Below are 12,621 nucleotides of genomic sequence, written 5' to 3'. Positions count from 1 at the left end.
CATCTCCCATAATTATTCAAATGCACCCACTATCCTGGCTTACAAATGTCCAGGAGACCAACAAAGCAAGCTGTTTTGGTTCCTGAATTACACAGTTAATTGAGGCTGTTCAGCTCCAGATTTGATGTAGTGAGCAGTCAGAATTGCTGATAACTGATTATTTTATTACTTTACTCTCATTTTAATTTTATAAAGTGGTTTCACACAATTTTGCATTTCAAATATTTCTAAATAAGTTTAGCAACCCAGAGATAAAAATGGCAAGCCTCAAACCATACATTTTGGAACAGATTCCCATTTGAACTGTTCATTTTATATAACTGAGTTTTTTACACCTTCTTTAACAGATATGGTGTCATAATACACACACAAAAAAAAAAACCAGTGTTACTTTCTAATGTGTGACTTGTCTAGACCCTTAAAGAGCACAGGTGGCTTTGCAGAGCCAAATCACATTATTGATCCATCTTGACTGTGGTTCATCTGCAAGATAAAGTCCCACCTGGGAGTTTTCTCATAAATTGGGTCAAGACAAGAAGAACTCTAGGTAGCTGGAGGTGTCTCGGTGTCTCTTTTCAAATAATTGATGGCCACTTCTTCTGGTGTCTGGAAGAAGTAAAACGTCCTTGTCAAATGGGTATTGCTTTCGTATACCACATGCTCAATAAGTTCTAGCATCTAGGAGAGCATGCAATAGAGGTTAATATTAGCTATGCAGTTATGGTATTATTAGTGTTTAATTATATCATGTGCATTGAGATATTTTAAACAGTAAAGAGAAAACAGAAGGACTTATTCTCCTTAGCAACCATTATAATACAGAATATTCACAGCTGCAGTCACACTCATAAGGCAGGTAAGTTGATGACAAAATGAGGGTAGCAACTAATGTGCATGCTATAGAAAACCTGAAACTGGTACCTAGAATAGACAGCCCCCTTATTTTTTCCAGAATTCCATAGCTGGCTCAGACCATCAATCAGCACAATGGAAATCTGTCACTTTAACACTCAATGTCAATTTTCAGTCTTAGAAGTGCAAATGGGGGTGTAAAATAATAAATCTGGGTTTTCCCCCCACTGGCTAAGATTCTATCTCATTCAGGAATGATTTTATTTTATAAAAGCCCTTTTAAGAATAAAAGGCTTGAGGTCTTAATGGCAACTCATACTGGTGTGCACGTCTGTGGCTTCATTCTTCAGGTTAGTATGCAAAAGCTAAGTTATAAGAGAAGCATCATCAAAGGTAGGTTACTTTCTAAAATGCTTCATAAATATTATTTCCTTCAATATTATTTCCTTTGGCTCCTGCACACTCAAGGCGCTTCATACATATTATAAGACGATAACGGTGGGAATGGTAATCATGTTATCAAAGCTGTTTTTCCAAAACAGTGTTGAAAGAAATTAACCGGTTCTTTCAAAATGTCAGTGTGCGAGTTCCTGAAGTTTCCGGTGTTTGATTTTAGGCTTTCTCTAAAACACGCAAACAAAGGGTAAAAAATCAGGTGGCCGTCGAAAATGACTTCGCAGACCCCACGTGTACTGAAACCTCGGTTCAGGCATCCCACTGGGGTCGAAGGCGAAATCTTCGCACCGATTTATTGAGCTTCACCCGCAGGAGTCTTCGTTCGGGCAGGGGATGCTTTTCCAGGTCAGCAAGTGGTGGTGACCAAGGACTCTGGAAGCCAGGCATCTCCGCTTCCCGCGCGCCCTGCCCGGGTCACCAGTGCTGGCCGGCGGCGCGGGTGCCCAGCTGCGCCTGGGACACCGCGGGCACAGCCGTGGCGGCGGCGGCGGCCGCCGCCGCGTCGCCGACGCCGGGCAGGACGGAGCGCACGGAGCGGCGGAACTCCTCGTTCCTCCACGTGTAGAGCAGCGGGTTGAGAGCGGACAGAGCGCAGCACAGCAGCCAGCTGGCCGCCTGCACGCCCCAGGGCACGGGCAGCGAGAAGCCGCTGGCCAGGCTCACCCACACCAGCGGCTGCGTGGCCAGCAGGAAGACGCAGCAGAGCAGCAGCACCGACAGGCCGCTGAGTCGCCGCTGCGCCCGCCGCGGGTGCAGCGCGGGAGGCAGCGGCTGCGCCTGAGCCGGGTGCGCGGCACCACCCGGGCCCGGCGCGTGCGGGGCGCCCGGGAAGGCGGCGGCGGCGGCGGCGCAGCCGGGCAGCTGGTGCAGCAGGTGGAAGTTGAGGACGCTGACCCGCTTGACGCTGACGCGCACGCGGCGCACGATGCCCAGGTAGCAGTGCAGCAGCAGCGCCGTCTGCGCCAGCAGCGCCGCGGCGGCCAGGAGCGCGGGGTAGTGGACGCGCGGGGGCGCGGCGCCGGGACGCGGGGCCCAGGGCGGGAGCAGCAGCACGAGGCCCAGGGCCAGCGCCCAGGACAGCGCCAGCATGCCCGCCGTGTGGCGCCGCTGGTACAGCGCCTGGTAGGTGGCGGGCGCCCGGGTGATGAGCAGGTAGCGGTTCAGGGCCACCAGGCAGTGGGACAGGAGGGACACGGTGAGCCCGAGGCCCAGCAGCCCGCCCCGCAGCAGGCGGTAGCTGCCCCCGGCGCCGTCCCAGTCCGCGGGGGACTCGGAGGAGCCCGCGGGCAGGAGCCCCAGCACCGCCTCCTGCGGCATCCAGAGAGCGCAGACGCTGAGGTCGGCGGCGCAGCCGTTCACGATGAAGGCGTTGCTGGTCGTCTGCAGCTTGCGGAAGGAAGACACGAGATAGATGACCATGCCGTTGGCCAGCGTGCCCCCGATGGCCAGGCCTGAGTACAAGAGGGACACGGGGATGCGCCGGCCCGCCCACGACTCCTCTTCCTCGCAGAGCAGCAGCAGCGATCCCCCGGTGGTGGAGGAAGTGGACGTGGAAGAGTTGGTCATTCTGGCCAACTCTTCACACCTCTCTGGCTAGCGTCGGCTTCTCGCAGCGCGGCCCATCCCGACACCCGCCTGCAGAGAGGGCAAAGACATCCCTTCAGCCCTCTGCCACTGACACAAAAGGCTGAAGCGGAATAATGGGCTGGGGGAGGGGGAGAGAGGGAGTTCTAGGAGAACGGGGGTGGCAAATGACAGGTGCCTGCCTCGGAAATGTCTCCAGTGCCAGGGGAAAGGCCTCTGCATTCAGCAGGCACCAGGGAAGCCCTAAGACAGAGCAATACAGAGAACAGATTCCCCTCTCCACCTTAACACACACACACAGACACAAGCACAGGAATGGCAGACAGAGCCCTTAGTTTCCAGGAGAAAGCAGAGAGAGCCCACCTGGGGAAAATACCAGAGGAAAGGGGTTGAGGGTTTCTTACTTTTGGGCTGGTCCTTAGCTGACGGTGGCAGAGGGAGGGATGCCAGGAAATACCTCCTCAGTAGCAGCATCTGTGGTCCTGAAATCAACAGGAGAAACTCAGCTGGGATCAGTGCCAGGCGCAAGTGCCTCCTTCTCCAATGCAGCATCCACACACCTGGCCCTAGGCAGAAACCAGCAGCTGCAGGGAGATTTCTCAGCTGGCAGCAGGGCTGGAGAAAGTAAAGTGGCGGGCTACAAGCCCAGGCAGGCGGGCAGGTAGGCAGGCAGCAGCAGCAAGGATACTTGGCTGCAAAAGCAGAAGCTCAGCTCAAGAGGAGAGCACCCCGTGCTCAGAAGCAAGAGTGGTGGCTGATGTGGTGAACCCACTCGAAGTTCTCTCCTGCTCAGTTATACATCACCCAGGGAAAAGGCAGTCTTTCCACGCTTGCATGAATTATTCAATAGCTTCTAACTTGTGAAAGGGAAGAAAAATATCTTGCTCAGAAAGTCCTGTAATTAATGTTTTTCTGTCTTTTCTCTTTCTCAATCGCCCTATTTTTCACCTTGCTTCATTTTTTCTTTCCTTTTTTTTTCTTCCATCAATGCTAGAATAAAATTTAATATACCCCCATCGTATTTCATCCCAGTCTGATGCATCCTGGGGGTGAGGTTTTTCTGAGACATAAATATGCTTCTAATACCCAGGACTGATCTCTTCCAGCCCACATTTTCAGGGAGAATTACTTTATCTTCTAATTGAAATTCACTTTTTCTGTGGTAGGTCATTATCCACAGAAAATCCCCAAATCTTAATTTCAATCATAATTTCAGGTTTTTTCTCATCATCAAATTTCTTTCTAGAGTGTGGCTTCTGTTTCAGTAATGAAATAGTTAAGGGGGTAACAATGAAATGGTAAGAAGGTGATATACAAGTGGTTGTCTGGGGGGAAGCAAGGGGCCTGAATGATCCACACGGTAAAAGGCAAAATTGTCTCTCTACTGCGGAACTTTTCATCTTATGGTCTTAGAGATTTGCAGTCTGATGTTGGAATCTTCCACATGGGAAATTTTTCATAAAAGTCATCACCCCCCACAAATCATTTTCACGGGGAAAATCATTTATTCAAAAATGTACCTCAATGTAGAATATGGTAACATGGTATAATAGAAAAAAGTGCTAGGTGAGATTTCAGGACACCTGGGTTCTAAGCTGGGTGTCCACCAAATGGCCTTGTGCTGAATTGTTTTCATTTTGTCAAGCAAGAAGTTTCACTCAGGGACTTCCAAGGCCCTTTCTGTCCGAACTGTCTATGAATCCCCATGCATAAACTTGACATTTCTCCACCCTACTCTGACACTTGAAATATACCGACTCTATCTAACATGTAATGTAGTCGCAGGTCACGTGGCAGGAGTGTTTTCCCAGTCTGTCCCTAAGGGTGCCTGTTCAGGGTTGAAGCATCTCCTCTTCTTCCCTCTCTCTCTTTCAAAAACAGTGTTGATGACGAAGTCTAACAGAGGTAGGGCCAAGCAGGATTTGGTCCATTTAGGTGGTATGTAGTAGCTGAGCTGGGGGATTTTTTTGACAGTGTCTTTTATCTGTTGTTATTTGTCTTAAGGCTTTGAGTGCATCAAGCACAGCAAGCCTGCAAGAGATCCCTCTAATCATTTATAGTTAAAACTTGTTGAAATAAAAATTTCCTCTCACGTGGTGGGGGTGGGGAGTTCAAATTCCAGATCCTTGGTCCCAGCTGCTCCCTTACGTGGGAGTGAGAAAAGTCGCTGCTGCAGGACTTCCTGTCACACACACTTCTGCCAAGACCCTACCTTCTTTAGCCCTGGCCTGGAAGGGGCCAAATTTTTGTTTGTTTGGGGGTTTGTTTTTGTTTTAAGCTACTGAATTTACATAATATAGGGCGGGAATTTTTTCTATCTTATTCCCAGCATCACTAATAGTATAATATTAATTATAATTAATATACTTAGTAAAATCAATGAATGGATGAGTGTATAAATTATTTCATTTGTTTTTTTCCCATAGTGAGACAGTAAATAATTTTCATTAGCATCTCTTTCCTCCTACCCCCGCAGGAACTTGCTCTATGAGTTACCCACTCTCTGTTCTCTCTGTTGCACATCCAGTCTCTCTGTTCTCCATTGCTTGCTTTCCATTGGCTTTACCAAAATGCCGATTTCATTACAATTCGATAGTTTCCTTCTCAATGTGCCAACACAGCTCACTCCCTTTCCTGGCAAAAGTGCTTGCTTTCTGCTTCTACTTCCCTTACTCCCATTCAATGCCCACCCCACGCTGCTTTTGGCTCTCACCACTGAGACACTTTCCAACTGGCCAAAGGTCTGCCCATATATAAAACTGCCTACTGGACATCTCCACGTGGCTATTCTATGGGCATCTCAGACCCCAAATGTCCAAAACGGATCCCCTCCTCTTCTTTCCAAATCTGTCCCTCCTTCTCCTACGTTCTAAATCTCAGTGACCAGCATCACTGGTATCCTGGTGTCTAAGTCAGAATCCTAGCTATCACCCTTGACTCCTTATTTTCTCTCTTACTCCTGATATCCATCAATCACCAAGTGCCATCATTCTGCCATATTAGTTTTTTTTAATCTTTTCGCTGGTCTCTATTCACTCTGCCACGACCTGGCATCAGACAACCATCTTACCTTTCTCCAGCCAGTATGATCTTTCTAAAACGAAAAGACATCACTTGACATGTTAAATATATTTATTTGTATCTGTTTCCCACCCTCCCCTCTAATATACATTCCTTGGAAATAGGAGCTTTACTTTGTTCACTACTGTTATTGGCAGCTCCTAGAACAATACCAGGCACGTAGTAGACCCTTAATCAATATTTGTAGGGAAGATAGTAAGCAAATGTCACATTCTGCTTAAAACCTTTCACGAGGTCCCCTATTGCCCTCAGGGGAATTATAAGTATCATCATTGCAAATGATGTACACGTACCATGTGTACCAAGCATTGTTTTGAGTATTTTTCATCTCTCGTTTTATGTAGTCCTCATGCCAGGCCTACAGTGTATCCAGGTCCGGCCCTAAGTTTTCAGGCCAGAGCAGGAGTCCGGATAGAAGTCCATAGGCCACATGTCTAAATATTTTAAAATCATAAATCAAGCTATCAAACTGTTAAATAAAATATGTTCTCCTATCTTGACAAATATACTGGAGAGCCAGGCTCACATTTAGAATTCTCAGATTTATAAGGTGTTTCATGCCACTGGACTGTGACAGCTTGGAGAGCTTGCCTCTGGCCCACAGTTCACCCCTCTTTTTCCCCATCTCTGTTCAATCATCACATGCCAGAGGGGCTTCATTTTAACATAGGACACGCCAGCCTGCCTACCCACATTTCATTCTCATCCTTGTCATACAGCCACTCCTTGGCAACATCTCAGACCTAGGGTGGTGACTGGAAGGCATAGTCAGTCATCAGAAGGCCAAAGCCAGAGAAAATGTCCACACAGCTCATGGAAGTGCGTTTATGGCTACCAGGCACAGAATTCTGGGGTCCTGGTAATGAACATGATCTAGAAAGAGGATGTGAGGCTTAGGGAAACCTGTCCCCTTAAATCCATTTACTAGATGAGAAAACAGAGTCACAAAGAAGTTAAGTAACTTGTTCAAGATCAGCTAGGAAGTGGTATAACTAAGATTCAAACCAGCAGCCCATACTCAACCACTACACTATACCACTTCCCTTGGTGAAATTTAATTTTCTTAACATGGATTAGCTGCTGTAGATTAAGCTGATGTAACAAGGAGACCCCAAATGATAGAGGTTTCAAAAAAATAATGAGCAGTCCAGATGGAAGAGAGATCTACCCTCCAGGGTCACTGAGAGACCCAGGTATCTTCCTAGTGCTCCACTACTCCTTAGGGTGATAGTATTCAAAGTGTGGTCCCTGGCTAGCAGCATCAGCACCACTGGGACACTTGTTAGGAGTGATTCAGACCTCCTGAATCATAATTGCTGGTGATGGGACCCAGTGATCTGTGTTTTAATGAGCCCTCCAAGTGACTCTGATACATGCTACAGTTCAAGAACCACTGCCCTGGGATGTTATCCTTGTCTACATGGCTGACATTGTTTCCCCGCCACCATGTCCACATTCCAGTTGGCAGAGATTGGATAAAAAGAAAGAGGGGCAGCCAGCTTCCTGCTTAAGGATGTGAACTGAAAATTCCACTTAACACTTTTGCACACACCCCAGTGACCAAAACTCCAGCAGTCACATGGCTGCTCCTTGCTGCAAGAGAAGCTGGGACCACTGTAGCCGAGTGCTCACATGTCCTGCCAAAACTCAGGAGGGGCAGGAGAAAGGAGAGAATGGACACTGGGCAGTGGAGGGGGGCAGTTATCAGGTTTACGCAGGTTTAAACCTGAAAATTTAAAACAAGGTGTTATGATTAGGGCCCTATAAACAGTGCGTAGAACATACCAGCTTTTTATTTTTTCATCTTTATTGTATTTTATTTTTTATTGAAGTACAGTTGATTTACAATGTTGCATTAATTTCTGCTGTACAGAAAAGTTTATCCAGTTATACATACATTCTTTTTTGTGTTCTTTTCCATATGGTTTATCTCAGGATATTGAATATAGTGGCCAGTGCCGTACATTAGGACCTTGTTGTTTATCCATTCTATATGTGATCATTTGCATCTGCTAACCCCAAACTCCCAGTCCATCCCTCCCCCGTCTCCTTCCCCTTGGCAACCGCAAGTCTGTTCTCTATGTCTGTGAGTCTGTTTCTATGTCATAGATGGGTTCGTTTGTGTCATATTTTAGATTCCACATATTGGTGATAGCATATGGTATTTGTTTTTCTCTTTCTGACTTACTTCACTTAGTATGATAATCTCTAGGTCCATCCACGTTGTTGTAAATGGCACTATTTCATTCTCTTTTATGGCTGAGTAGCATTCCATTGTGTATATGCACCACATCTTCTTCATTCATCTGTCAATGGACATTTAGGTTGTTTCCATATCTTGGCTATCGTGAATAGTGCTGGTATGAACATAGGGGTGTATATATCTTTTTGAATTATAGTTTCATACCAGCTTTCTAAAAGCCTTTGAAAAGGCTTGGTATCTGAAAGAAAGAATTACTGGCTCTGAAACACAAAAAGTAAACTTTGAAATAGAAAGGAACATGCTATTAAACAGTCAACTTCAATTCAACTCGTTATTTATAAATTAGTTTAAGGTGGAATCAAGATACATTTTCATGCTTAATATGATGTGTCACGGGGCCTCCAAAAGTATTGAGGTCTGCAGAAGTCTTAAAACTGTCCCACATAAATCCCCACATGACCTCTTACATCCTCACCTCTACACCCCATCTCTCACTCCTCCACCTCTGCTCCAGCCAAGCTGTGGGCGTGCCCTTCCTGAGCCCCTCCTCTCCTGCCCATCTGGGCAGCTCCAATTGTTCAGTGCATGCTGTTCCAGTGGCTGTCTCTCCATGATCTCTCCCTACTCTTGCCCATCTAAGTCCTACTCAGCTTCCAGATGTGAGCTCAGGTTTCACCTCATGCAAGGAGTCTTTCTTGATCTCCATGACCAACTGCCCAGCCTGGGTACCCCAAAAGCCCCCAAGTGTATCCCTGCCACAGCCAAGCTTCCCAGCTACGGTTATTCCCTCTCCAAACAGTAAGCTAGTCCAGGGCCAGGCTTTGTTTTTGATCAGAGTGCCTGACACACTGTAAGTACTTAAACATTTGTTGACTGAATAGGCCCCTTGGGAACCTTTGATATGCGGGATCAGAATTTCAATCTCAATTTGCTTCTCAAGAGATACAACCAGCATCAGTCATGCTGCAAAGCATTGTGATTTTTCTCAAACACTTTAAAAGCTTCATGTAGCCATATCTTCATTCTTTGTAACACCAGATTATTTTTAAATAGAGCTTTTGTTCATAACAACCCCCCCTCACATAACCCACACCCACCCCTGATAGGATCCAGTGTGGACTTTTCTAGGACTCAATTTCATAATCCACCAAAACAAGATCTAGCAACTGTCTCGAGTGCTTTGGGAAACCAATGGGTAAGTGGCAGCAGTGACAAATTGCTCATTTCTTGTGCCTTCTTGTGTCTGCTGTCAGCCAAGCCGCAGAGCGGCCTCGCTAAGCACAGCACTGAGACCGTCTAAAATCCCATTTCAAATCCCAGCTGTATTTCCTCAGACATTGGTCTCTCAGAAGTAACACAACTGGGAATGGTGTTGGTATGGGCCAGTTTGGACCGGAGAAGAGGTTTTTCAAAGAGAAACAGCTTTTGTTGTTTCACAGACAAACAAGAGTAATTCAACTGCATGCAAGCATTTTACCATTTCAAGAAAGCCCAATGGCAGAGTTTTTAGAAATTAAGAGTTTAGAGAATTATGAAGCTGAAAATGACCTATAGTTTGTTGCATCCTGAGGCCCTTTACCTGAGGTACATGAGACCTTGTCATGATGGTTCTCTACCTTTCTTCTGCCCGCAAAGAGATTCTCTATTTCCTCCTCAGTGACAGCAGCTGACTAGAGTAATGCAATCAGGGGGGTGTTCCACGAAGCGTAGGTCTCCGCTGGGGGCGAGTTTGCCCCCCAGGGTACCTTTGGCAATGTCTAGAGACATTTTTGGTTGGCTCAGCTTGAGTGGGGAATGTTATTGGCTTCTAGTGGATAGAGGCCAGAGATGCTGCGAAACATCTCACAAGGCACAGAACAGACTCTACGACAAAGAATTATCAGCCAGAGAGGTTAAGTGCTCAGGGTCAAATCCAGAGCCTGTTTCTTATTAGCATGTGAGCTCAGGCAAGTGATTTTACCTTTACGAACCTCAGTTTTCTCGTTTGTAAATTGAAGATCATGTCAACTACCTCTGAGGAGTCTTATAAAGATTAAATTTATGCAAACAGCTTCACGAAGTGGCCAGCATAGAAATGTGCCACACCTATTAGTGACAAAGGAGGATATCCCTTAATGGAACAAACCTGAATGGGAGGCGGTAGGAAACAGTTTAGATGAGCCAGTTCTCCAGCCCTGAGAGTCACTGCCACAGGAAGTCCTTGTAAGCATGTTAAGGGAACTGTGACACTTCCTAAATTTGTGTGCAAAAATGCATGTGTGTAATTGTGTATTTTTCTGGAGAAAAGATTAAAGAATTTTATTAGCTGCGCAAAGGAAACTATAATCACAGAAAGATTAAGGACCATTGATGTCATCCAGTCTCCTCCCTTTATAAAAAAGAAAATTGAAACCCAAAGACAGTGAATGACTTACCTAATGTCACACACATAGTGACAGATCTGTGCCTCGAACCAGGTTGTCCCATGACACTAAAGCAGGGGGCCCCACAGAGGTGGGCTAAGAGATAAATTGTGTTTACCTCATAACAATATACTTCACAACAAAACAACATAATAAACACAATTCCTCCTTCTAGTCATATCAACATATAAATCTCTACATTTGTCGTTTCAGTTTGTGATCTTCAAGTCTCCTGCACTAAAACCACCCAGGTCTGGGCCAGAGCTACCTTCTGGGCCCGGAAATCTGCATTTTAAGAAGCCCACCAGGAGATTCTTTCCTACACTAGGATTTGAGAATCACTGCAGTGGAGGCTGTGCAGACTGCTCTTGTCAGTTTTTGAGTGTTGATTTGTAAGGTTGCCAAGGCATTGCTTTTCTGAACTACATTTTCAGCTTTTCCAGGAAAGCCAATTTGAACTAAAATTGCTTTGGCTTGGTCTCTGTCCAGAAGTGACTTTTTTCCAGTAAGGGGTTTAATATAGTTTATTTTCTAAATCTGCTTAAAAAATATTTCTGTCTGATAGAGATAGGAACTGGATGGAGAGAGTTTCATGTTGTCACGCGTTTAGGAATTATTTTAGGTAATTTTAGTGATGAGATCAAATTACTTTAAAAGAGTGCTGTGTGTGTGTGTGTCTGTGTGTGTGTGTTTTCTCATATCACTGAAGAGAAAAAAAAATCATACACTTTTGGGTGTATGATCACAATTATCATCATCCTTAATTAGAGGTAGCAAGACTGACAAGATCAGGAATGAAATAACAAGAAAAACCTAAGAAATTTCCTTGTAATTTTAAAGTCTAAATTAGATTAGGAAACAGGATAACCAGAAGCTACTACCCTAGTTCTACCTCATCTAGGCAACCCATGGTGGTTAGAAAAACTAATATTTTCTATTTTCCTCATCTCAGAAATAAGGTGCCTAATCCCCATCAATTTCCAGAAGCCCCTTTCGCAGCATATTCCTCATTTTATAATCCTTGAAAACTTTCTCTGGATCCTGGGCCAGCCCTGTGAGCCCTGGGGAAAGCAGCTGCCAAATAAGTGTTAGGGGCCTCCCTGTCGTGGGATCTAAGAGTCAAGGACTTTGCCCCATTTCTGACTGCATCGTACACGTCTCCACTTGGGGGCCCCTCAAACACCGTAAGATAACTAACCTCTCCAGTGCTTGCTGCCTATCGGGTGTGGAGTAAGGTGGTGATTCTCTGTGCACAAAGCACCCTACCTGCACTGCTTCATTTCTTCCCAACCACCTCCACACCCCACACACAGTGCAAAACCTACGCGTATACACAGACCCAACCCTGCCAGAGGTGCGCGTGAGTCCTTCCCATGGGTGTGGGCTTGAGTCTGAGAGGCATCCAGTGCCTCTCGGGGTGCCCGAAGCTAAAGCTGCAACAAGCAGCAGCTGCCAGCAGCCCTGCTGTCCACCTTACAGAGAAAGAGGGCACGCCTGCTGGTTTCCTGTGGGAAGACATTCAGGAGCCTTTCTGAAACCTTGAAAAGGTTAAAGTATGTGGGCATGGGATTCAGAATGTCCTGCTTGAGCAGTGGAGGAGCTGAGGGTGCGGGGCCTGGAGACTAATATCACCCTGTTTGGCCCTGGAGGATGGCTGGTTAGCCAGAGCCGGGTAAGATTCCTCAAGGGAGGAACAACCTAAGACAGGCACAGTCGCAGAGGGGCCAACAGGGGTGGTGCACAGACCCTTACTCCTTCTGAGAGAGGTCTCCTGCCCCCAGGGCTGTTTTGCTCTGCACACCCAGCTCAAATCCGCACCTGCTCAGCTCGGACCCAGGAGGCAAACAAAGATCATTGCCCCAGTCATGTGAGGCCTTTGATTGTTTATGGGATTAACCTGAGAATGTTAGGCCACGAACTCAATAAAAGCCACGTGGGATGAGTCAGCAGGGCTCTTGATCCGAAAGGTCTTGAGCCCCCCCGCCCCCCCCCCCCCCCCCCCACTTTTCTCTTCAGTCTGTGTCTGTGTCTTCTTCAAGCTTG

At 46.5% G+C, this 12,621-nt stretch overlaps 1 protein-coding gene across 1 annotated transcript; it reads right to left on the bottom strand.

Moving 5' to 3' along the window:
* Window positions 1–1,722: 1,722 nt before the first annotated feature.
* Window positions 1,723–3,690, bottom strand: GPR88 (G protein-coupled receptor 88). The gene is made up of 2 exons (XM_057710197.1): window positions 3,297–3,690; window positions 1,723–2,943 (listed from the first exon to the last, which is right to left on the bottom strand). Exon 2 carries the CDS (start codon window positions 2,872–2,874, stop codon window positions 1,723–1,725), a length of 1,152 nt encoding a protein of 383 aa, XP_057566180.1. The 5' UTR covers window positions 2,875–2,943; window positions 3,297–3,690.
* Window positions 3,691–12,621: the final 8,931 nt, after the last annotated feature.

The sequence above is a fragment of the Hippopotamus amphibius genome, chromosome 1, assembly GCF_030028045.1.
Source record: "Hippopotamus amphibius kiboko isolate mHipAmp2 chromosome 1, mHipAmp2.hap2, whole genome shotgun sequence".
Classification (NCBI taxonomy): domain Eukaryota; kingdom Metazoa; phylum Chordata; class Mammalia; order Artiodactyla; family Hippopotamidae; genus Hippopotamus; species Hippopotamus amphibius.
This window is presented reverse-complemented; position numbering and strand designations above follow the sequence as displayed.

Coding starts and splice junctions, on each gene's coding strand:
- GPR88 (XM_057710197.1), bottom strand. CDS start 2,874: ATGACCAACTCTTCCACGTCCACTTCCTCCACCACCGGGGGATCGCTG.